At 42.1% G+C, this 26,481-nt stretch overlaps 2 protein-coding genes across 2 annotated transcripts; one reads left to right on the top strand and one right to left on the bottom strand.

The window, feature by feature from the left end:
- The first annotated feature begins 1,872 nt into the window (after positions 1 to 1,872).
- chst12a (carbohydrate (chondroitin 4) sulfotransferase 12a) lies at positions 1,873 to 12,371 on the top strand. Its single transcript, XM_030408199.1, has 5 exons — positions 1,873 to 2,009; positions 5,116 to 5,682; positions 7,402 to 7,554; positions 7,720 to 7,899; positions 8,555 to 12,371. Exons 2-5 carry the CDS (start codon positions 5,314 to 5,316, stop codon positions 9,101 to 9,103), a joined length of 1,251 nt encoding a protein of 416 aa, XP_030264059.1. The 5' UTR covers positions 1,873 to 2,009; positions 5,116 to 5,313; the 3' UTR covers positions 9,104 to 12,371.
- A 1,164-nt stretch (positions 12,372 to 13,535) lies between these two features.
- On the bottom strand, positions 13,536 to 20,008 carry c1qtnf6a (C1q and TNF related 6a). The gene is made up of 3 exons (XM_030408200.1): positions 19,877 to 20,008; positions 16,163 to 16,366; positions 13,536 to 15,440 (listed from the first exon to the last, which is right to left on the bottom strand). The coding sequence occupies exons 2-3, from the start codon at positions 16,356 to 16,358 to the stop codon at positions 14,887 to 14,889; spliced, it is 750 nt and encodes a 249-aa protein (XP_030264060.1). The 5' UTR covers positions 16,359 to 16,366; positions 19,877 to 20,008; the 3' UTR covers positions 13,536 to 14,886.
- Positions 20,009 to 26,481: the final 6,473 nt, after the last annotated feature.

Raw genomic sequence — 26,481 nt, forward strand, 5'->3', positions numbered from 1 at the left:
TTCATACAATTAGATTACACGGTAAGCTGCAAAAAAAAAAAAAGGAAAAAAAAAGAGGGGCAAATTACATTATAACTTGCAGGTTGTATGCTAAAATGCAACCAATTGTTCATATATGACCTGGTATGAGTTACCATATGTGCCATCTTGGGTCACTGAGCATGTGAGGGGCCTCTGAGAATGGGAGACAAAGTAAAGAAAAAACGAACGCCTCCTTTTTAAAGCGTCAGGCGCCACAGCAATAACAACTAGAGGGCACAGAAAAACAGAGCTATCAGAGGAGTCATGGTCCGGTGCATTTGACATGTCAGCTTGACTGAGCGCTCAGAATAATTAAGGTGGGGTTATAAACTTCAGTGCCCAGGGGCCGCGGGGTTCTTAATACAGCCTTCTGTGTAATAGTTAGTAAATATTAAAATTAGTTAGAAGGCCAAAACGGTTAAGAATTTGCAGTTAAAAGGCTTTTCTCTTGTAAGATTGTTTCATGTGAGTAATTTCAGCAGCCTTGATGAGGAAAAACAAATCAGTGTTTCACCACAAAGAACATGGGAAGGTTTGGAAAAAGTCTGAAGAACACGATCCTGCGTGACAGACCAAAAAGAGGTGTGTCAGAAGAAAGCTTGCTCTTTCTACATTAACTCTGGGTGAGTTGTTGGCTGGTGATAGCTCCTTTAAAAGGCCTGTTACTCAATTTTATGACATTGTGAAATCCAGCTTTAAAGCTCATGTCTTTGCCTTTAAATTGATGCTGTTCTTTTTGCAAACACTATTTCAACAGGCCAACCGTCTGCCAAATATCCTCGCCCATAGCTCGCTGGTTTTGAAAATCGTGAAAAAAAATGACATTTTCCGTGGTTTTTCAGCGATATCATCCCTCACTCAGTAAACCTGCCCGTGCTCTGGACACTGTTGACTTCAGCAGCTCATAAATTAGTGTTTAGGCAGTGTTTTTCGGAGGACACCAGAAGGTTGAAATTGACAAATATGGGCCGGCCAGAGGGGGATTTAGAGTAACCGCTTTCATAAGGGTGCTGGATAATCTCCTCATCTGCTGGGAGAGAAACGCAGCAATGTGCAGTATTTCTCAAAATAGCAATTGCATATTTTTTATTCATAGTACTTCTTTGTACTCTCGCCGTTTTGTGCGGTAGAATTGTAATCTTCATCAAAGAGTAATAAAATACATGATGAAACGTAGTATGACGATATAGATGTTGCCCGCTTCAACACATTCATCATCCATGTGTCTCAGTGCTGGGAAGTGATGTTACGAACCGGCTCAGTCTTGTCCTCGTTTCCCTTTCTTGGGAATTTTTGTAATAATTTCTTGTAGACTCTCAGCGTGTGTGTGTGTGTGTGTCCGTGTGTGTTCAAAGTAGTATGACTGCCAAGGTTAAAAGTTATTTTGAGCAAATTCATGAGAACTCAGAAGCTGAGAGAGAAAAAAATAAAAAGTCAGGAGTGGGGGGTGAAACGTGTGATGCTGATGGAAAGCAGATGATGGTGTGTGTGTGTGTGTGTGCGTGTGTGTGTGTGTGTGTGCCAGGGCTCCTTGCTAAGTTTGATGTCACAGGATGAAAAGTTCACAAATAACAGGATTTTAAGCGCGTCAGCCCGGGGCTACAGAAATAGACACAGATCCCCCACAGCCACATCTCCTGATCCTCCCTCCCTCGCTCTAATTTCTTGAGTGAAGATGACATTTGTTTTGCAGGTACGTTATTTTCAGCGCGCGCCCCCCTGCTGTGGGAGGGAGGAGGGGGAGGAGGAAGGAGAGACTGTCTACATAAATCATCCCGGAGTGGAGACATGTTTTGCTGGAGCTGACCCAGAAAAGTGAATTTTTTTCCCCCCCCCCTCATGAGCTCACTCTGCAGAAACCTCACCAGCGAAGTCTCGCGGTGCTTGGCGTGCTCTCGCTCCCGTCTCCAAGAAGAAAAAAAAAAAAGGGGGCTCCTCTCATCACGGGCAGCTGACGCGGCGCTGGGAGCTGGCGGGCACGAAAAGAGGTGAGAAGGTGTTGTTTTTCCTTTTACTCGTCTCTCTTATTAATAACAAGAAAACCGTAAAGTAACTAAGACTTCATTTGTTAGTGGCAGGAAGATTTTTTCGCGTGTGAATGTGCTCCGGCGCTGAGCTCCACTTTGACTCCGAGGCACCCATATATAAATATATATTGATAAAGCCCACCGGCTGCGCTGAAGCTGCTTCCTCTCTCCTCCTGCATTGTCTCTGCGTTCGTTTGGACTCACGGAGACCACGCGGCTCTTGGACGGACCGAGCCACATGCCCCCGAACCCCCCCACCCTCCTCCCGGCGAGAGGAACAGCCCGTCCCCGCGGCGCTGCTCCCCAGTCAAAGGCGACATTGTGTCCGGTTCTGGCATCCGCTGGCGGCTGCTGCGGTCAGGACGGTGTGGTTCCCCCCGTCGCTGGCTGCTTTGTGCGGCTTCATGCGTTGTTGACACAGCTGCCGTGACACCGGCACCGAGGTGGGGACAAAACAGTCAGGAGGCAACTAAACACCAACAACTGATCATTAACAGCCTGTAACGTGACTTCGGAGTCAGCACAGGCGTTGCGAACTTGCGTCCCCAAATATTTAAGTCAGCACAGAACGTGGAAACATTTTAAAGGGGTGTTCCCCCCCAATATCTCCAAATGTTGATTGAGTGCTTCAGCTGCTGTCCCGTGTGGAGGAGGAGGAGGAGGCAGCTGTTCAGAGTCAGGCTGCCAACAGTTCAATTACCTTAATCTACTGTAATAGTACTCCATTACAAGTATGTCACTGTTATTAACAAGATATACCCCAAGTGGGAATTGTGCAGGAACATGGCTCCTGACAGTGTCACTGTTAGGTTTGGTTATGTACTGAGAGTTGATCAACAGGCGATACATTTGCATTTGAATTGATTTTTTTTTTTTTCAAAGGTGCACGGTGTAGTGTCCAGGATACAACTTTAGTCAGAAGAGAAAGATTAAAAAATTATTGTTTTTTTTGTAAACAAACCATATAAACAAACTTTCTTAGTTTTTCGTGACTGGATAAACTGAATAAACAAACTGATCTGAAAGGACGACACAATCTCCTCCTGTTTATATTTGGCGGACCCCGCCACCTCTCTAGCTTCAAACAGTGTTTTCCTCTGAGAACAGCTTGTTTATTCAGTTCTGAAAAACAAATAATACTTCCCAGTTTGTATTATTGCCTCATTAATATTGTAAATATTGAAAATCTGAGTTTGAATTTCTACTCCTAAACCAAACAGTGCCTCCTAACAACTAATCCAAAACGGTGTGTGAGTGAGTGTGTCAAGTGTGGTGATGTCCTCTTCCTGGTCTTACCATGTTTAATACTTAATATTTTTAGATTTCAAAACATCTGTCAGACAAACAAGGCATTCAATAAAGTTTAATTGGGTTTTACTCCATTTAAAAAAAAAAAAGAATCATTAAAAGGGCACTAAATAGTAAGAAGTAACAATATTAAAACTCAAATCTAAATGTGTACAATATTAATGAGGTAATAATACAAACTCAGAAATATTTACTTTTTCCATAACTGATTAAACAAGCTGTTCTCAGAGAAAAATTAGAGCCTCAGGGCACTGTTTGAAGATGGAACGGTGGCAGGGCCCGCCATAGGTAAAAAAACAGCATTAACTTGTGTTGTCCTTTAATGTCAGATTGTTTATTCAGTCATGAAAACAGAGAGCTTTTTTTCTTCGCCTCTGATTTAAATTTCTTCCCCAAAACTACACAGTGCACCTTTAATCAAATGATTCATGAATAGAGAAGGCAGACGGATCCATGATGAGATGATTGTTAGCTGTAGCTACAACTCTGTTAAGTATTGTTGTGCACATTCATGTGTAAACAGCATTTTACTATTGTTATATTTGGCGTGGAGGGAATAGAAGATAATTTATTGCACGATCCAGTGTTTTGTATTCAAAATCTTTATTTGCTAAGTATTAGAAGCGGCCACAGTCGAATAGATGGAGTGAAGCGTGGAACTTTTCCTCTGAGCTGTTTTGTAGTGGAGTAGGAGTATGAAGTATTATACAATGGCAAGACTCAAATAACTCATCGAGGACACAGGCAGCAGTAAATTCGTTGGTGTGCGGAGGGGAACAGGAGTGTAGTCTCCTGCCTCTGGAGAGGGGAATGATGATTTTCCATGTCAATGGTCCCCTCTCAGCTTCAGGAAAGAGGAAATAATATGAGGACTGTTGCGCGAGAGAGCTCCAAATTTAGAAGGGTGTCGGAATGGAAAAGTGACGCCCTGTGACTTTTTAACTCACTTTCAAATAAGAAGATAGACACTCGGAGACAAATGGAATTAAGACATGTGAATTTAAAGGTAGAACAGACACTGTGTATCTGTCTGCTTCCATAAAGCGACGGGCTATTTCGAGTGTTGCATGAGCACAGTAAGCCTCAGTGTGTTTTTGCACATACAGAACATATCTTGGTTTGGTGTGTAAAATATTTGCTGTTGGCGCTCTGTCAAATGTTGCTAACATAGGGGCTTTTATTACTTCAGAGGTGCTCAGTATTAAAGCGTGCCGATGCTGTACCATAATCCATAGGAAGCCTGCTGTGGGTACAGCGGGATGCTTGTGCAATGAAGAAGTTAGCACTGTATGGTATGCAGAGCCCCTGGCAGGCAGACATTTGACAACCACTTGTGATTTTACTGCCGGGAGTGGGAGTAAAGTCAACCCAGAGAGGTGAAGGAGAAAGTCAGTTCATGCCTCGTCAAAAATGTGCAGCCAGTAAGCGGTCAGACTTTCCCACTTTGCTCCAGTTTTTATTAACAGGAGCCAGAATACCTCGCTCACATTCGCACGGGAAAGATCATCCTTTGTTTTTACTGTGTGCCTTGAACTCTGCCTGCCTGGTGCTCTACCAAGGTGCTTTGAAAACACTGCCTTGTCTGTTATTATACTAACATTTAACCCGGCTGCTGGGTTGTGAGCTCATCTGTGTCTCATTCTTGTTCGATATGCTTGCCAGCGATGAAGCAAGCACATAATCTGACTTGGAAAAAGAGGTGGTTATTAAACTCTTAGGAAGATAGAATATATAACAGTGATTTTCTCTCTGTCTGCAGGGAGCTGCAGGTATGAAGCAGAGGTGAGAGTAAATCCATGGATGGCCAGTTAGACCCCTGCAGTGCACCAACATCATGATAAGCTCCATCCTACCACAGGCTTCGCTATAGCTGCCATCTATCTATCGCCATGCTGAGAGAGAGCTCCTGGACCCTGACTCTGTTGCCATGGTGACCCTGTAGCAAGCAACAGTCACCATGGGAACGTCCAGGATGTTCCGCGTCTTCGTTGTCCTGGGCTCGGCCTTCATGATCCTCCTGATCATCATCTACTGGGATGACGTCGGAGCATCACATCTGTATTTGCACACCCCCGTCTCGCCGGGCCCCAAAATCCCTCACCCAGCTCCCGCCCAGCCGCGGCCTCAAACGTCCCGAACCCCGTCCTTTCTGTCCGACATCGATGCCTTCGTTAACCAGTTTCTAGAGCCGGGAACTGGTGAGCCCACAGACCCTGTTCCTGCTGACACAAGTAACCAATCAGAGAAGGCAGAGGAGCGCTATATACCGCGGCGGGAGTGGAAGATTCACCTGACTCCAGTGGCAGCGGAGCTCCGTGAGAGACAGGTTAGAACCTGAAGATATAATTGGTGTCTCTACTTATAAATGTTTTATTGACACAAAAAAAACCTTTTGACATGTTACAGCAGGCAGGCTAGTGCAATTATGGCAATATATGATTATTTAAAACAGGGGGGGCCGGAACACATCTCTTGGTGGCCAGAAACTAAAACGGAATGGTGGGTCACGGGCCAAAAGTACGCACACAACGCCTGTCGTATTAACGTTATTATCATGGATCCTGCATTTCTAAAGAGCATTTTTACCTCATAGTAAATTGAATGGCATAAATCAACTTAGATATATGTTTTTTATTATTTCTATTTTCATTTTTTTTTCACTAGAAACATCTGGCGGGCCAATCAGAACCTTAGTGTGTGCTGAATCTGGCCCACAGGCCCACTTTGTCAGCCCTCATTTAAAACGATGACTCATTGACTTTGGAAACATCACACATTTATTAAAATTTACCAAAAATGGTCATTTTACCTAGGATTTTCTTGAACTTTGAATAAAATTGAACAGCAAATAAAAAAAAAGACCTATCTTATTATAATGACTTGTGTGAGGAAGGGTTGCTGAAATGTGTCCTCCTCCTTTTGGCTGCTCCAAGCACCGGTACAAAACAGCACATTTAGACGCACATCAGAATCCAAGAGGCAGCTGCCTTGACTGGGTTTTCACAAATGTCGACTCACATGGTGACCTGAACTTAACGCACCACAGCCTGGCTGACAGTCAGTTTGTTCTTTTAGAGAGTGGTAAAAGCACACAATGGTTATGTAAAGGGCAGCACTGAATTTAAAACAAAATAAAATGAGAGCGTCTTTGTGAAACGGAATGCGGCACAATAATCATTTTGTCTAGATTAGTTTGTTTTCATAACCGTTGTCAGCCAAAATCGTATTGAAATTAAAATGAGTTTAATTGCCCGGCCCTAATAGCAGATAAAGCACATGTATAAATATTCACGTTCATAATGGCTGCATTTCATTCATGCCAGTACCCAGCTGCATTCTGACTCACTGGTGTAACAGGACACGGAAATAGAACATTGGTAATGTCATTAGTTCCACTTTTGCCATTCCTGCCATAGAAACTGACAGGAAAAGACTGTGGGAGGACTTCTGTGTTAGTGCCAATATGATACTTCAACTTCAGTATCTTACTTTTAGAAATACCAACATGATTTCTTACAGAAAGCTCACATAAGTTCTCAAAGGCCATATCTCCTAAACAAAAGAAGAACTAGATGAGCTTTGTTTAAAATTGCAAATTATACGTCTCCCGCTCTGGACCGTGTGTGTGTAATCACTGCGATTGATTGACATCTGCCTGACCTGACTTATAAATTGAGTTGCACCTGTTTGTGTTGGAGAAGTTACAGCTTCCTCATTCGCGTTGGTTCAAGTAGATGGGTGACCTCATGTAATAACAGCAGGGCTCCATCCAATTTAATTACAAGCAGCGGTCTAATCAGCCAGAGTAAGTGGAAACACCTGTGTGGGCCTTAAAGTCAGCAACTATTGATTAAACACCAACACTAATCCATTTATATGCAGGCTACATGAAGAGAAAAAGGCTTTTGAATTCCTGATGTCTCCTTTCATTAGTCATCCCTTACTTTATTTGTATACATCTGTTTGTGCACTGTAGGAAGAATGTAAATTTCTTCCTCATTATAATTGCTAATGACGAAACGCATTCGTCTGTGTGCGTAATCAGGAGCAGCGGCGGAGGTTACTGCAGGAGATGTGCGCAAATGACAGCGTGGTGTTTCCGGGCAAAAACCGTTCGTTTGACGACATTCCCAACAAGGAGCTGGATCACCTTATTGTGGACGACAGGCATGGCATTATCTACTGCTATGTTCCCAAGGTATGCACACATCTGACTGCTGTGTTAACACTGATTTTAGAAGAAGTTTAACATGTATAAAGATTTCACAGACAGATTTCACCTGTTTCTTTCATCTTAATCGCCATCATGGCTCCTTCATAGGAAATACTTCAGACTTTCACATGTGCTCCCTCCTCCTCTCAGGTGGCGTGCAGTAACTGGAAGCGCATCATGATCATCCTCAGTGAAAGCCTGCTGAGGGACGGCGTTCCCCAGAGAGACCCGCTGGCCATCCCCAGGGACCTGGTCCACAATAGCAGCATGCACTTTACCTTCAACAAGTTCTGGAAACGTTACGGCAAGTTTGCAAAGCACCTCATGAAGGTCAGTTAAACTACTCTGTTGTGCACTATATGGTGATGGTAGTAAGTGAATAAGAAGATGGAATACATTAATTGGATATATCAATGGCTGTATTTTGTGTAGTAAATGTGCTGCATGGTGCAAGATGAGGCTTTATGCTCTTCAATTTTTGTGAGAGTGACTATCTTTTATGTGCACCTCTCCTGGAACACGCTCTGATTGGCCTCATGTTTAATATGAGCTAAATTAAAGCTGCACCACAGCATCACACTTGGACCCAGCAGCTCTGAGCGCACTGAGCTGTTACACACACATGCAAACATTTTTGCTGCCAGCACATCTCGCAAAGCATCTCACTACGATCGCCACCTCAGCGCTGATGCATTTGGGTTTGAACCTGCCTCTGCCAGCGTTATCCCATGATATCAGTATCAGCTTATTACATCTGCTAGCTTTAATTCACTGTGTGATTCTGTACCTCCCACACAAGGACATGAGTTTATTCATTTGTTTTCTTTTTTTGGTGGAATTGCTCCAGACTGTTCTCACTCTCACAAAACCTGTTTTCAGCCTTGTCAGTGTGTACTTCTGCTCTTGAATTTACATCTCTCTAAGCATTAGTCTTCTTCCATTTTTCACGTTATGTGTTAATACAGTTTTTATTGATTTTCTGAAGGTGAAGCTGAAGAAGTACACCAAGTTCCTTTTCGTGAGGGACCCCTTTGTGCGCCTCATCTCCGCCTACCGGAATAAATTCGAGCTGCCCAACGAAGACTTCTACCGGCGCTTTGCACAGGTCATGCTGCGCCGCTACGCCAACCAGCCGACGCCTCCTGCCTCGGTGGATGAGGCGTTCAGCGTGGGTATCCACCCCTCCTTCTCCCAATTCATCCAGTACCTCCTGGACCCTCAGACTGAGAAGGAGATGCCCTTTAACGAGCACTGGCGGCAAGTGTATCGGCTCTGCCACCCATGCCAGATCCAGTATGACTTTGTGGGCCATCTGGAGACGGCGGAGGAGGACGCCGAGCACCTACTACGTCAGCTGCGGGTGGACAATGTGGTGGAGTTCCCCACCTCTCATAGGAACCTCACGGCCAGCAGCTGGGAGGCTGATTGGTTCAGCACAGTGCCTGTTGAGGCGAGGAGGGAACTCTACAAGCTGTACGAACCTGACTTCAGGCTCTTTGGGTACCACAGACCAGACTCGATTCTCAATGAGTGACTCAGACACGCACGCTCACACGCACACACGCACACACACACACACGCACACAGTTTTTTTAATGTCATGAAATAACGCCAGACTTCAACAACAGTGACACCTCTATATGTTCTGGGCTTTGCAGATGTGTTGTCCACTCTTATTCTACACTGAATGTGCACATTAATAAAGGGGCAATATGTAAGAAATTTGTTAAAAACATTAAAAGATTAACTAAAATCATCAACACTTGGACCTCAGGGACATCTGGCCCCAGAGGTCCAAGTTTGAACTGCTAACTGCACAGCTAACCATCTAACGGCAGTTACAGTAAGAGGCAGTCGGAGGTTGCTCTGGTGATATGCTGCACGTTATTTGTTTATTGAGTAGTTCTTACATATTGCATCTTTAAGGACTGCTCTGAGGAAGCACACTAATGAGGTGAAGCCAAATGATTAATAGCCATTATTGTTTTACTTTTTAAATCTGAGGTAACAAGAAGCACACGAGTCAGAGGGAGACAGTTGAGGTGTTGATTTGCAAACAGCAGGTGTCCTAAAATGCTTCACATTCAGTGTAGTCCTCAAGTCAAAACTCCCCACTGAGTTTGATGTCACGCCCCGTCTGTCATTTTTGAAGCCACATTTGTGTCGTGACTACACAGTCTTCGTAGCTGGATATTTGAAACCTCGCTGAAGAGATGTCACAGAGCCATACTCTGACACAATCACAGATGCATTGGAAAAGTGGGCGATTGTTTAAACAAGGTGGTGCTAGATTAGTTTAAGGTGTAGTTGCACTAAAGTGTTAATCGTCATCTAATTTATTTCACATTAAGTGCAAGTGCAATGTTTATGTAAAGCATTAAAGGGAAATTTATGTTGAACACATACTAATGACAGCTATCAACATCAGAGAGAGGAGGAATTATTTTATACCTCATTAACACACCCATAAGGGAAACCGTCATATGTTACATAACACACACCGCACCACATTCACAACAAATCATACTGCGTCCTCAAACCTGTAACATTTCAGCACGGAGAAGTCCATTTACATTTGAGACATTTTAGCAGCTTGCGTTATTCAACATGATGCCACATGTGAGACTGACGCCTCGTCTTATACTGTAGAAGCACAGCAGCAGCGTCAGCGAGCAGCAGACTGAGGAGCTGGATGTGTCTCGGCTTGTCTTTGAGGCAGAAAACTGGAGTTTGAACATTCTTTTGTTTGTATCTCAGCTGGATGTACACACGCGAGCATCTGTGTGCTTTTCTAAAGGGAACATACTCTGTACTTTTTTTTTTTTGCTTGAGTTGTATCATCAGCATTTTTTTCAAGTTTGCAGTTATTCACACTGAACTACTTTAGGTAACCCTGGAGACTGCAGCAGTGTTGATGTCTCCCTCTCTCAATATAATGGACATTTTTAAAGGGCAGTATTTTCAAGGGACGAAATATTTTGTAGCGAGGAGCTGAGCACATTGCGAGGAGCCAGAGGGAGTGTTTTTTGGTGTGTTACTAAGATGCATAACTCCACATGTTTGGTCGACGCTTGCATATCAAAGGTCCAGTGTGAAGGATAGGGGCATCTAATGGTGAGGTTGCAGATTGCAACTAACTGAACAACCCTCGTCTCACCTCCCCCTGTGGGAGCCTCCAAAAGCAAGAAATGTGAAAGTCCCTCTCTGGAGCCAATGTTTGTTTTGTCCGTTCTGGGCTGCCGTAGAAACGTGGCAGCCTACATGGAGGAGGACCCGCTCGCTCTGTAGATGTAAAAGTCTCTTTCTAAGGTAACAGACACACAATGATTCCTACTTGCAGGTGATTATGCATAAATAAAAACATAATTATAATTATTTTATTCCATTTCTGGCCCTAAATTCTACACACTGAACCTTTACGTACAGCTGGATCATTTCAGGATGAGGCTGTTGTCAGTGTTAATCAGTTTCCAAGTTATGTTTTGATCAAAGTTAGAATCAGTGTTAATCACAACATGATCTGGACAAGGATCAGGCTACATGTTTTATATGAGAAGCCAATTGAGATAGTGCCTTTTGGTTGCAAAAGTTTACACTGCAAAAAAAAAGAAACAACGTATTTTTGTAGAAGGAATTAATTTTTACTGGGAACACAATACAGTGAGAGCTGTATGAAGCCACAACAAGGTATATTTGATATACTGGGCCTTGTTTGTCATGTGTGATTATTCTTTGGAAGGACAAAGAGACAGCAGAGCCCTTCAGCTCAACTGTCTTCATGGGGATTTGTATTGATTCACGATGCTGTGAGGACTCTGTCAGTGTGCATGTGTGCAGTGCATTACTGTGTGTCGTGGAGCAGATAGGATTACTGTGTGATTTGTGTTGTATGTGATGTCATTGACGTGCTCAGTGCCACATTGTTCTGCAAATCATGAAGATGTTCACACTATTGACTCAGTGTTGTCAACTGCCTTTTGGTTTGTTTGTTTTGTAAGTGTACAGTATTTGACTGTATGTTGTTTTTTTATTATTATTTTTAATCAAACGTTGACTCCTGAATGAATTACTTGGCATTAATGGCTGGTTTTCCCAAAAGTGTGTCATCATCATTTGGTGCGTTTTCCATGTTTGTCTAAATGTTACGCACAGGAAAGCAGAGAAAACCGAGAACACTCCCTGTCAGCAGTGTTTGGTCAGATTTTCATCTCTTTTGTATTCTTATTTTGTTATTTTGTTGTATTTTCCTCGTTACTGTCCTGAGCTTAACCATGTGAGGAGTTTCCTCTTTGTCTGTTTTCTTCAAAAGTGCAAACAACAACACGGTAGTATGGAATAATGTTGTAAAGCAAAGGGAAACAGTTTATTTATTGGCAGAATTAAACCTATGAGCACATGCTGCTTTCGTAAAGGGAAAATCTGTGTTCATGTCTCTTCCCAAAGTGTAGAGTCTTCATCGTCTCTGTCCACAGTGAGCGGAAGCTTCAACAACATTTACGCTGTGAACAGCTTGAAGGCTTGTTGAAGCTGCAGTGCCAAACCTTCTCCTATATTTTGACCTCATGCCAACTTCTAACATTAAATCGTGTCACGTACCAAAAAAAATAATAAATACATCTATTTTTGTGGTTCATGTGTTTGTGAAAGAAATTCACAAGAGACCTTTCAGTCAGCCAATCTTGTTCCTTCGCTCATACATCGGGGAAAATGCACAGTAATCATTCAGTTTCATCAGTGTCATGGTGTTGTTCATCATCTGGTCTTTGTACAAGAGTAATAAAGGTTGTGGGCATGATGGAGAATCGAATAGTCTGCTTTTGTGCTAATCACTTACTGAATAAAAGAATGATCCATTCTGTCTCAGCATTATATGATATAAGGATATTATATTACGCTGGCACAGAATTAATATTGCCCTGCCATATTAGCATAATATGAGATGTCCTTTAGTGAAGAGTTATCTTGGTATTGTCTCAAAACCATGAAGCACAATAGATGCTTTGTGTAGTGAGGACTGATATGTAGGCATTGTGGGAAGTAGGGCAGGGGGTCTTGAATGAGGACAGCTGGAAGGGAAAACTGCACCAGTGTAGCCACAAGAATCTTAACAGGAAATCCTGCCATTTTTTGCGAAAAAACAAGGAATCCTCAGGATGTTTGTGCCTGATAAGTCAACATGCCGTCCTGACACACACTTACAATCTTCACAATATATCTCTGACACTATATGGGTGTCATGTATCATGTTTGAAACACCAAACAATAGCAGAAAGCTGATGAAGTCGAAGAAAACAGGAGAAAATAAACCTTGGGGGTAATGCTGAAGCTACAAAGCAGCAAAAACTCTGAACTCTAGGAAGGCAGCAGATTATTCAGCAACTCTCCATGACCACCTGAAGGTGTCACTGTGTTCATGTTTGTTCAAAATCTCTTCTACAAGCCCCTTTTTGGAGACTGTCCCAGCTGTGAGAGCTGTAAGATCTGCAACATGGATGTGAGATCCCTCACTGGCTTCCCATCTACCAAGATCTTTGCAATGACAGATTGCAAAGATTTTTCAACTTCACCATTTCCAATTCAGGCGTAACTGACACAAGTGTACCCCCAAATTACAAATACTGCTGATCCCAGCTGACATTGTGTGAGAGGCGGGATACACACTGGACCGGTCCCCCAGTTCATCACAGCACATATAGAGGAAACAATTCATACTCACATTCACATGTACTGACATCTTAGAGTCACCAGTTAACCTGCATGTCTCTGGATGGTGGGAGGAAGTTGGAGCACCCGGAGGTAACCCACCTCACACAGAAGAGCTGCAGCCAGCTGGCAGGTTTGAACGCGAGTCCCTTCACTTTGTGAGGTGCCAGTGCTAACCACTGCACCCAGAGGCGCCCATTAATGTTACTAGTTAACATCATTGTAAACCTTCACATAAACAACAGCACAAAGAAACACAGCTGTCTGTTTCCCCGTTTTATTTTGAAATCTTTTACTGGAAGTGTGACATGGGAGCATTTAAATTAATGACAGTACCTCCTCTAGTGGTCACAGTGAGGAACTGCACTCAATTTATGGCTTCAACATTATTAGTAAAACTGTCTTACGAACTTAGTACATTAGTGTTATGACTACAAATTATAGTATTACCAAGCAGTTTTTTGTTTCTGCTTTCACCCCGCTGGAGACGAATCATCAGTGTACACTGCCCCCCAGTGATCATAATGAGGAACTACATGAAAGCAAGACATTTCCGGGTTGAGATGACATTGTTGTTCTACTGTAGTATCAATAATGGTGCTAAAGTTGATGATAATACAATCATAAACATAGTGATACTGATTCAGTAATGGCTTAATGGCAATACTGGTATTAATTGGTGTCCCCGGTGACATGATATTCATCCACTTTGTGTTGACGTGACACTAAAATGAAAACGGAGGGAAAGAGGGAGGACACTGAGCACCTTACTTGTCAGGGACAAAACATGACACAGTCCAAAAAATGTGAAGGTCACCACGGGACATCAAATCTTGGTGGGAGGGAACATTGTGCTTCCTGCATTTTCCCCAAGTCCATAAACAACAAAAGTTCACTTAGCACCAGGTTTTAGCACCATGTACAAAACTCAAATATCAGTCCACTGACCAATGAAACAGTACGTTATCCTACAAGAGTGACAATAGTAAATATCTGCCATCTCTTAAACAAAGTGGGGCTGAACAGATAAACACTACAGCTAGCAGCTAATTAGCTTAGCTTAGCATAAAGCCTAGAAGTCTGGCTCTGTTACCAAATCCCTCTCTTTTACTCTCTACTTGAATTGTTGTTTTAACACTTGCTTTGAGAAGATTTTACAAACAAAATCAAATGCAATGATTTTTCTGAGGCGTAAAGAGACAGGCGAGCATTTTCCCAGTTTCCAGTCTTTATGCTAAGCTCAGCTACGCTACGCTGGTGGTTCTAGCTAGCAGTTTGACATAAATATGCAAGAGTTGTACCATTTCCTCAAGACTCATATTTTGCAAAAATGTTGAACTATTTCTCTAATAAAACCGCCAAAATCCAGAAAACACTTTGTTCTGCAGGGGCGCTGAACGTAATTCAGTTTATTTCTTCACATTTTCTCAAAGAGGTATTGCTCATTCTCCAGTAACTGTTCCGATTCTGGCTCCGTGTTTATCTAAATATGAAAGAAATCAGAGAATTTTACAGTTTCATGATTTTACAGTGAATTCCTTTGCGCTCCCACGTCAGTCCGATACGTTTAAGTCCAACCAGTCGAAACCTCCGCCTCGACCTTCCCGCTGTCATTTATTTCCCCTCTACGCTCGCTTTGATGAGGTATCCGTTGAAGGTGATGTAGACGTCGACATCATCACTGTAGATGGCGTTCTCCCTCTCCCTCTTGTACAGACGGACCCACACCTCGTCGCTCAGCTCCAGCCCCAGCATCAGGCTCTGACTCTGCATGATGGAGCGGTCGCTGGGCTGGGCGTACACGATGGCCTGCTCCGAGTCGTTGTGCATGATGTGTAGATACGTCTCCTTGAAGTTCCACGTGTGAATGTTGACGTTGAAGAAGTAGATCCCCGGGATGCGGCACACAAATTTCCCGTTGAACATGTCGAAGTGGTCGTCCAGGTTGACAAACACCGTGTCAAACACGAGCGCCTGGTAGGACTCCAGGCTGTGGAGGGATTTGCGACGGCCGACAGAAAAAGCAGAGTACTGGGCTTTGCAGGGATCTCCTGGAAGGCCCGCCTGGCCTTTTGTGCCTGTGGAGCCCGTGGGACCCCTGGGGCCTGGAGGGCCTTCGTGTCCAGGTTTACCCGGTGTTCCTCTGTCACCACGTTCTCCTTTGTCACCTAGACAAGGATATTAGTCACAACAACAGAAATAAGCAAACTATGCTGACACAGGATAGAAACTAAGACATTAAAGCCAATTTTAAAGGTGAAATTAATCAAACTTGTCAACAGAATGTGAAGAAATATCAGTTCTGATGTAATGTCAAAGATGTCTGTTAAAGTTAGCATGCTAGCCAGCTAGCCCCGGAGGTCCAACCCTCCTGTACCACCTGTGTGATCTCAGAGTGCAGGCATACTTCCAGTCAGCTTATGGGACTGCTAGCTACAAGGCTATCTGAGCTAACTAGAGGATGGCAGCCACAGTTAGCAGCTACGGTTCACAGCAGGTAGCAGTTACTTTGGGGATATTCTGCCCCATATTTTGGAGAAAGAATTCAACAGGAGGCCATTTCTTACATATTGCACCTTTAAATTCCATATAAAGACGATATTTGGAAGCTAGTTTGACCATCAAGACTCCTTCCTTGATTCGCTCTATTTCATGAAGTGAACACTGAGGTTATGTAAGTACTTACTTTTTGCCAAAATATGCAATTTTGTGGCTTTATTTAGAAAACCTGTAGTGTGCTCTAAAATCCTTTAAAAGCTCTGTGTGTCAAAGTATTGTTCATATATAGTTGACAAATTGCATCAGCAAATGTAAAAAAGTGGTCTCAGGGTTATAATGGGCTACAAATGCTGCCAAATGGCATGAGACCTAATATGGTCCATGCTGTTACCTTTGAGGATGGTCATGTTGATGTAGGTGCGGACCTCTGGCACATGGCTGAACACACCGACGGGAGGCTCGGCTCCGCTGCTCTCCTCTGGCTCCACGTCATCACAGCAGCGTCTGCAAGGGACAGGAGGAGCACCCGGAGGAGGCACCAGGGCCACCAGGGAGGCCAGGGACAGAAGGAGGAGGACACCCAACATGACTGTGCCTGAAGAAAGAACAGAGGAAGCTACCAGATGATTGGAAGTTTCAAATTCTGATGCTTTGAGTTAATTTTTGCTGGCGGATCTGGACCCTGGTAACTCTGCACAGTCAGTGAACAGCTGTTAAATATCATTACATTTCCAGTGTTCTCTATAACACCAAGTTAAACTTAAACTTTTGAGTCGTGACTCAAAAATATGAACAACAACACATCACAGTAAAGCAACTGTAAGGGACATTTAAAGGGTAACTCCACCAATTTTATACATTAAAATGTGTTTTGGAGGTTTTGGAAAGTACAACTTGATGTGTGAAAAAAGTAGCATAAAGCCTTGTGTGGCTCCAGAGGAAGCTGCATCTCACCTGATAAATTGCCTCCAGTGATGTCACTCAGTGACTGTTGCATGGTGGGTAATGTAAGTGCCAGATTTTGAAGAGTGGCAAGAAAAATCAATGCGTGAAATCAAAAAGGTGATCTCTCTATTTCTTTTGTTGATTTTGTCTATAATGACTGCTTTTCAGTGCCTGGTTCCTGCATAACCCACAATGCAACTTAGCAAGTGAGTGACATCACGGGAGGCATTTTTTCAGATTACATGTAGCTTCATTTCAACCTCATGCTGGTGCTCGGTGAAAAGCTATGTCATGTTGTAAGACTTTAACAACTGGGTGACATGAATGTCTCTACTCAGTTCCATGGCAATGACACATCCAATAGTTGTTTTGATATTTCACTCAAAACACAAATGGTTGTGCTATAGGGAAAAAAAAGTCAGAGAAGTCATTATGATTCTTCTTCTGCAGATCACAAATGTACACAATTTCACAGCAATCCATTGAGTAGTGGATGAGCTATTTTAGTCTGTACAAAATGGGTGGACTGACCAACATTACTATTCATAGATGCTTGCATCGGTAAAAAGGGCGCTCTATACAGTATGTATGTTTTTAAAATATCACAAAGTGACAGCTGGCCTGGTACTATGTGGATCATGATACAGAAAATGAAGTTAAGATTCTGTATAAAACAATTGTGTTGCTTTGAAAAGTAGACCTTTGTACATAATTGTGTGTTAAAGTACATTTACATTTTTTTAGATAATACAACAAAAATAAAAGCGTCATCAGTTCAAATGAAGGAAAAAGGAAAATCACCATCAGCGAAGAGTACTGGATTGGATTTATGAAACATGTTGACCAGCCTAAATATCAGTTGTTCAGCAGCTGCTAAGAAAATAAGACCGTTATTTGTTCTCAATGTCATTCCCAGAGCAGTGGAAAAGTGAAAGAAGGAGCTTCAACCCCGAGCCAGAAAAAACATTTTTTTTTACCCCAGACTGAAGCAATAGGAGTCAAGAATTGTGAAAAAGTCTTTTGCAAAAACAAAATAAAAGAAGAAAAAAAGGAGCATATTAGTTTATGAGTCAGTGACATTTCACTGGAGGCTTAAATTAAATGCCATAGAGGATTTCTGCCCTGCAAAGAGCTGACCGAGAGGTCAAATGGTGCCTCTGACTCACTCAGGCACCTCTCATCCAAATCCCAAAAGTAAATTCCAAAACAAAGGAGGAGAGCAGTGGCACAAGGATCATAAATCAACAGAAAAATTACCCTGCAGGCCACCCATAATTCACCACTAATTAGCTCAGGAGGACTGACTCCTCACAGTTTCATCCAGAGAGAGTCAGTGAAGTGGGTTATTTTGGACGGAGAGCCGAGCTGAGTATTTTTGAATGGAAAAGCGATGGCTGTCTGCCAGACTGCCAGTGATCAGCCTGTCTCTGTGTACTGTAACTGGAACAGTGTGTGCTGCTGTGTTTATACAGGACAGCTGTATCCATACTGACAATTACATTCTTCATACACGATAGGACATGGAGGGGCAGCAAGAGACCAAAGACACATTTTCAGTGTTTAGAAACTCAATTTACTGTTGCAGTTGTACAACTTTAACCTGAACTGACGGTGTTCCCCGTCAATGTGACGACAATGAACGTAAATGATCCCAACCTGTGAGACCAGTTGCTGTTCTGGTTGGAATGAAAAGCTAAATAGGTCCAGAGTCTATTTAGCCTATTTAGTTCATTAGTCACACATATGTACACTCAGTTTCTTTTCTGTCAGAAACATGGTGGTCATTTTGAGAATGCATAGTGGTGGTGTTGTTACGTTAGACTGCAAAATGACAAAATTAAGATACAAAAGGACAATTGACAATTGTAACCTATATAAAAAAAATGACATTAAAATACAAAACAAATACAAAGAGACAAGAAACAACTACAAAGTAACACAATTACTAAAAGAGGGACTGAAAATGATTGTAACAGATGCAACATACAACATAACGATAGAAAACAACAAAGTAAGACTAATTGACCAAAAAGAGACACAAAACAAATACAAAGGCATAAACAAGATCAGGATCACAAGACAACTACAAAGAGACAAAGGGACAACAGAGGGACACAAAAAGAGGAAAAAGAGAAAAAATGAGGTGCAAAGGACTACATAAAGATACAAAACTAGATAGACAAAACAACTAGAAAGAGACTAAATGACTACAAAGATACACAACAAAAGTACTAAAGGAAACAAATCAACTATAAAGAGAGACAAAACAGCTACACAGAGACACACCATGACTTTTCAAAGAGACAAAAAATGACTACAAAGAGACATGCAACGACTACAGAGAGACACAAAACTAATACAATGAGACACAAAATGACAACATAGAGTCGCAAAACACATGTGTGTGTGTGTAATATATATATATATATATATATATATACATATATATATATATATATATATATATATATATATATATATATATGGGTGGCCAGTGAACCCAGCCATGTCTCGCTCTCCCAGTTGTGTGCACTGGCAGTATATGTGTCTCTGCGTTCCCATCTTTGGCTTGGCCGCTGCACAGTAGAGCTGCACATTCAATCAAAATATGGCTGTCTTTCATCAGGTGTGATCTGTCTTGCAGTGGAAATCTGCTGCTTGTGTTGAGGCTCTGACAGGACTTCCACACTGAACCACAGATGACCATTCGGCATGTTTGTTATGGCTCATACAGCTGACCAGGGACCATTACATAACTGGAAAATCCCACTTGAACTGGAAAACTTGAACTTGAAATATGCAAAAATGCTGGATCTGTTGTGGCCTAGATGCTTTGGAGGATTATTTTTTACAGTATAAGCTTAAACGTGTAGTAAAATAATTAAATAAATACATAAACAAGCAGATATATACAATGCACGGCAGCAGTATAAAAAACAGCATTGATTCATATACAGTTTGCAGACTTCCATTATTTAGGACATAGAAGCGTGTCTCTGTCTGCTTGCTGTCTCGGTCCGGTCGCGCATGCACCGCACTTGCAATCCCTTCACGGCTTCATAAAACTAACTCATCATCACGACAGCGTCATGCAACCTGCGCGCATCCCGCACATAACAGAGATCTCTTTTTTTTTTTTTTTTATCTGAGTGAATCTCACCTCGTTCACGTTTCTGCAGCCGCTTCAGTCCGAGGAGGAGGAGGAGGAGGAGAGAGACTCCTGAGTCAGCAGCCCTCTCTTCCTCTTCCCGGCTCTGTGGGAGTGAGGTTCCCTTTAGATCCCTCCTCGTTTTACGCACTCTCAGGCAACAAGTGTCGGCGCATTGATCTGACAGGGATGAAAGGCTGTTGCCAGCAAGTGTGGTAATAAGTCTTATTTTGAAAGGCAAAAGTTGTTTTAAAAGTTAAGTTATGTTAATCGACTGGATAATGCCTATCACCGTTAACTGAGTAGGGTGGAGCTTAAAGGAGCAGTTCACCCCAGAAATGAAAATTCAGCATCTACTCTCTCGGTGCCGACGGAAAGTCAGGCGAAGTTCTGTTGCCCGCGAAACATTTCTGGTTTGGGAGATCACAGCAAAATGGTGATCCTGCATTCCCCAGAACAGCTGAAGCAGATGGGGACTTGTTTGAAAGTGTGAAAAAACAACAACAACAACAAAAGCAACAAACAAACAAGCAAACAATTAAAGTTAAAATGGCTGACCCTACAGTTCATCAGGCGTACTCCAAGACTTTGGATGACTTGATTGATTTGAAAAGATGTCATTTACACCTTTGACACCTGGTTGAACTTGTTTATCTATTTCATATGGGGTGTGTGCTAATGCTATTAGCTTAGCAGTTACAGTGAAAATGCCCCAAAAAAGGTTGTAAATAAAGTATTTTACAAATCAAATTGTGATCTTTGGCCTCTGGAGACTTGAATTTTACCAGGCAAGCTGTACAGAGCCGATTTATGTTATTTTTATGATAGTTTTTAACACTTTAGATGAAGTCCTCATTTTATGTTCCTCAGTTGTTCAGGAGAACGACGCAACGCTGTTGTTGCCACGAGGCTCCAGAAAATGATTTGCGGACTACTACTTTATATCGGCATGGGGGTGAACTGTTCCTTTAACTGGCGGACAAACTCCTCGGGGTCTATTCACAAAAGTCACTAAACTCCTGGTCACCCTCCTCCGGGACTGCACTTCCTCTGTGCTGAATTCCTCCATTCTCCTCCCATCTGCTGCAGCCACACACGCAGCGAGAGCTATAATCTGAGCAGTTCCAGACCCAAATTAAGACTGTAATGCTGCGCTTCAGAGGCAGCTGCAAGACAAAATGCAAGCAAGAGAAACATGTGATTACAGCACAGAGTACAGGAGGATACACTGACGGGGAAAGAGAGGAGGCTGCAGTGAAGGAGGTGAAGCCTGAGATGGGGGACAAGGCGGAGGACTGGTCACTGAAGAGCTCTGTGCAACCAGGCAGATGAAACTATGAAATGTTCCTCACAGATTTAATCAAATGATTATAAAGTATGAAGTATATTAAAGTCTGAATTTCTGGACCCAAAGGCCGAACCAAAGAACTGTCAGGCAGGATTTTCATCTCGCGGCGTCTGTTGGTGCACTTTCTTTTATCTGTGGAATTTCTCACAGCGTAATGGGCCTCGCTTGATTATCTTTTAAAGCTGTGACTCCCAACTTTTCTTTGGCTTGTGACCTTTAAAAGAAATATTTCAGCATTTTAGGAATTACAACCATGTTATTTTTGACATCTTACTAACTTCAGTCACAGACGTCTAAAGAAGAAGTTTTTATGACGGGCACATTTTAGCAAAAGCTTAAACTCCGATCCTAATCCTCAGTAGACATGCACTTTACCAGACAAGCTATACATCAGCTGTATTATGAACTGTGTTTTGGTCACCCGGCCTTTATCAAGTAGGCTAACGTTCAAGTCTTTCCAACATCGCGCAAAGACCTTCTATAGACGGATTTTGGATATGTTTTTGCTCATTGGGCTTTGATTTGTTTTATGCAAAGAAATTAAAACATCGATACCACTCTATTTAGAAATGGGTGGTTTAGCTTAGCTTAGCATAAAGACTAGAGACAGCAGCTCCTCTTTATGGCTGTGCTATAACCTTGGTAATCGGACAAATTTGCTGTAATGTCACCACTTCCTGACTGATCAGCAACTGAACAGTCAATGGATAGTAACAATCTGGAGGGACATTTGGCCATATATCAAGATAAAACAGCATATTTGATAACCTGCTGGCTTCCATTAGACATCAGCTAACGTTACACGTCTTGGACACATTTATTTAAGCCCGGAAACTGAAACGCGCTGGATACAAACAAACAGAAATGTCAACGAGGAAGTGGTTAAACGCTAACGTTTGCTAACTTGGTTATCACATATGTTGTTTTATGTTGAACTTGTGGCCCAATTTCCCTTCAGAATTTTACTATCAATCACCTTTTTAGCTGCTGATCAATCGGAGAAGGGAAATGATGATAACTTGTCAGATTCTCTACATTTATACGACTTGCAACCTGGAACACAGAAACAGAACGTTATCCCAGAGTTTGAGCTTCTCACCCTGAGCTGATGTCAGAGGACAATGTAATGAATATAGTTTATAAGGATATTTCCCCAAAATACTGATCCTTTCCTTTGTGAGCAAAGCCACCATAAAGATGTTCTCCTCTCAGATCAGTCACATTTTATCTCGTTTAAAAGTGGAGCAATTAACCAAACAGTATTTCAAGCGTTGGTTTGGAGCCACAATTTTTCAGGCAGTAATAAATCAACCTGGTGCACACATTGACAAATATATGTGTGAAAATATGAACTGACATATTTACTCACTCGCTCAGACGCCTGTTAACTGTACGCACACTAACCACTTCCTGATTCTCTCTTAATTGAAGAAAACTGCAGAGGATGTAGAGGAAGGTGAAGTAACTCTTCCGTGACCCCTGTTGAGGTTGTTTGCACGTAAAATGCAGTCCTGTCGGAGAACAAGAGGCAGAATGTGTGCACATGTGTTAACATGAGCGCAGCTGTTGGACATTACCGCCACTGGTCCCGAGGGTTTCCTACACTGTTATGCACTTACATCAGGAGAACATTCCTCCGGTTTTTCCGACCGATGTAAACTTACGGTCTAAACTAAGTGACCCGTCTGAAACCACCTGATGCAGTCCCTGCAATCTCTCAGTAAACATTGACTATCTGTTAGGAGTCAGACACTCCCTCCCCAGTGGGGCTCATAATTCTCTCGGTTCCGTCTGGGCCCAGAAATCCTCCTCTGGTGTTCTTTCAGGTGGTGTTTTATTTGGACGCACTGCAGTCTTAAATCAGAAGTTCTTATTAATCTCTCTGTTCGGTATCTGTTTTATGAGCTCCAGCAACAGCATCACACAAAACTACCACTGCACTCATCTGATTCTTTCGTCGCTTTGACCTCGGAGTCAGCTGACCTTTCTTTCAACTTCCAGGTGAGCCATGCGGCTCTTCTCAGCTGCTGTTTTTAAAGTTTAGCAATCAGATATTTGCGCTCTCTTATCTTGCGGCGATTGGCGACTTTTGGAGCCAGAAGCATAACAAAAGAAACATATTGTTAGCGGCTGACATAATCACGGGGCATTGCATTCACAGTTTGGTTGAATTCAGACCTCAGATATTCTTGCGGTTCAGCTCAGGAACGGACACTTGGCAAGCACACTGTGAATGTTCAGAATGTTAAACAGTAAATGCCTGCTGACCAAACTGGAAGATCAGAAATCCATCCTACGTTAAGTGCAAAGCCAACACTTACAGCTGGTTAGCTTAGCTTAGCATAGGACGAAGACTCCAACCAGGGGGAAACAGCTAGCAACAAACAAAGGTAACAAAGGTATACAAAGGTATACCAGATGTAATGTGCTAAGTAGTAATCTACGTGAGTATTGCTGGACAGTTTTGGTTAGCTTTGGGCAGATCCAGACGAGCTATTTCCCCATCTTTTCAGACATTATGCTAAGCTAAGCTAACTGGCTGGCTAGCTGTTTGCTCTAGCCCATTAAGCTAACACGCACAAGAGTGGTATCAAACTTCTCCTCTCATCCTCCGCAAGACTGTGAATAACTCCATTTCCCGGAATGTTGAACTACTGCTTCTTTCTGTGAAGATTTAGTGGCATCGAGTGGTGAGGCAGCAGACTGCAACAAACAAAACACCCGCCGCCTCACCTTCTGTGGATATAAATGGCTCATTCTAAGGTTACAACACAGCCATGCTTAATCTATGGTGAGCATTCATTAATGAAAGCATAATTATTGATATTAAATTCATATTCTCCCAGTAGCTCACACTAAATCCTGCAAACTGGTCCTTTAAACAAAACAGAAAATATTGGGTTTAAGAACCACCATGAAAAAAATACTATGAATATCAAATAGTAATACTATTAAAAATAAAAAGCATAGGCTTTGAAATATAAATAGTTTATTGTTTTGGTTTGCGGTTGTTTGTTCAGCATTCATTTCCTGTTTTATTTTGTAAGTTCCCCCCTCGTGTGTCATGTTTTGCTTTACTCTTCCTGTCTTTTTCTTTTTCCCTCCTTTGTTTATGCTGGTCACCGGTGTTTCTTTTGTTAATTAGTCCCTGTGTACTTAAGCCTGTGGTTTCCCCTCACTCTGTTGGTTCTTGTGCTCCCTGTGGCTTCTTGGTTTATTCCAAGTTTTAGTATTTTTCTTTAGTTCTTTCTTGAATTCTCCTTTGCTTTTTTTTTTTTCTGGTGCCAGCCTTTTCCTCGTCTGCTCTTTTACTGCCTGCATTTAGATTTTGGGGGGGATTTCAGCTTTATTGAGGAATCTTGCCTTTTGTTTTTAAACTGCCTGTCACTGTGTCTTGCGTTTGGGTCCTTTTTTTTTAGCTGAAAACACAAGATTAATAGTAATAGTTATAGTCATCGACATGTCTTTATATACAAATGGCTAGAACAATGTGTGTCCTTTGCCTTCAGAACAAGCTGTCCCTGGTTATCCTCACTGCTTTGTTACAACCTCTTTTATACGTTGGCCCCGACTGATTCAACCCCTGCGGTGGTTGTGACTGCTGTGTTTCCTCCTGGCAGCGGAGCTCTGGCTCTCTGTTTCTATTCCAGGTAATAAGGATGAAACACACAGTCACCCTGACCCCAAATGCTCCCATTCCACTGGGAGGTAGATCCAAAACAAGCCAGCAGAATTTACAAGGAATGTTTTTCATTGTCTCTCTCTCGCTCTGTTTTATGTGCTCCCTGTGTCTCCCTCTCCATCTCCTCTGGCCAGCTGGTCAAAGCTTCCTCACGGATCGACCCGAGCAGGCAGAGGAAATCTAAACAGGCTGAGACTGCAGCTGGATCGAACGCCTGAAGGTCCCTAGCAGCACACTGAAGATAATATTTATTGAATCAGGGTGCAGGGACTGCATCAAAAAGGATTAGGATGCCAGTCTTCAGCTGCACAGACAAGTCATCAACTAGGTCCCAGAGAGGGGAAGGTTTGCTCAGTTATCTAATGTCACCTAGTGGCAGAATGAACACATTGCATCACATATCCTGCAGTCCATCCTGTGAAGATTCAATTTAATTAGGATTTATAACATTTTAGCTATAAGCCCTTAATTCTACTCACAAAACAGTTATTTAAATGGATGGATAAATAACCAACCAAGTCAAACAATAAAACTATTTTGGTGGTGAACAACTGTTTATAGGATGAGCTGCGTCTGAGGAAAGAAGCTGCTCTGCAGGCTTGTGGCAGGGCGAGCAAACTGTGGCTGTGGTGAGTGAAGAAATGTCTTCCAGTCTAACAAAGGATATTCACACTCGAGTAAAAATCTATAGCAAAGACACAATACTGGGTTCATTTAATCAAATATACAGGTAGAACAATCATTGGATCACCAGTCAAAGCCAAGATGATCAGTACTTTGACCCAATGTTTGTTCGATTTTTAAACATATATAATATTTGTGTTATTTATCCAAACTAAATGGTTCTGAACTGTTGTTATGAACTCAAGCTAAATTCTATGACATAATCTGTTACTGTTTGTTGATCATCGTGTGTATTATTTTCATTCTAAACCATTCTGAAAGTGTTGAGGTAAAACTTGAGCTTGTTGTGTCTGTTCACCTCACGTCTTCAGTTTTTATTTTCAGTCTTGCTGTCACTATTTCTCAGTTTAAAAGCAGAGGGCAGGGACAATTTTTTTTTTTATTGAGGAGAAATTAAAGGTGCACAATGTAGTTCTGAAAAAAGAAATTCAAACTCAGGTTACATTTACAATATTTATACGGTGATGATGAGTTTGATTCCACAGATTAGTTTGATATGCAGCTGTGTTGTCTTGTGATGACAGTTTGTTTATTCATTTAGAATCAGTCAATGCGGATGTTTTCTCTTCTGATTAAAACGTCTCTACTACACAGTGCACCTTTAAAAAAAAAAAAAAAGCTTTCATTTATTTATTATTATTTTAATTACATTTATGTCATAATTATAACACAAATTCAATTAATTGTCATTCTTTTTGAACAGGTTGGATAAATTGGTCAGTAATATCTTCAGGTACGAACATCGTCTGTCTTTGGTTTATAAAGATTGGATCTTGCAGGTGAGCTACAGACTGTCTCAGGGGGGCAGAAAGCTGACAAATGACAAACATTCTCCTGTGAAGATTCAGTGGATTTATCTCAATAGGAAAGTTTTGGGAAACGGTTAATGTTAGTTTTTTATCA

The sequence above is a fragment of the Sparus aurata genome, chromosome 23, assembly GCF_900880675.1.
Source record: "Sparus aurata chromosome 23, fSpaAur1.1, whole genome shotgun sequence".
Taxonomy (NCBI): domain Eukaryota; kingdom Metazoa; phylum Chordata; class Actinopteri; order Spariformes; family Sparidae; genus Sparus; species Sparus aurata.

Bases quoted from the DNA above. Each gene is read 5' to 3' on its own strand.
- chst12a (XM_030408199.1), top strand. From the start codon at position 5,314: ATGGGAACGTCCAGGATGTTCCGCGTCTTCGTTGTCCTGGGCTCGGCC. The intron at 7,555-7,719 runs GTATGCACACAT...TCCTCCTCTCAG, and splicing joins TCTACTGCTATGTTCCCAAG to GTGGCGTGCAGTAACTGGAA. The intron at 7,900-8,554 runs GTCAGTTAAACT...GATTTTCTGAAG, and splicing joins TTGCAAAGCACCTCATGAAG to GTGAAGCTGAAGAAGTACAC.
- c1qtnf6a (XM_030408200.1), bottom strand. From the start codon at position 16,358: ATGTTGGGTGTCCTCCTCCTTCTGTCCCTGGCCTCCCTGGTGGCCCTG. The intron at 15,441-16,162 runs GTAACAGCATGG...ATCCTTGTCTAG, and splicing joins CAACATGACCATCCTCAAAG to GTGACAAAGGAGAACGTGGT.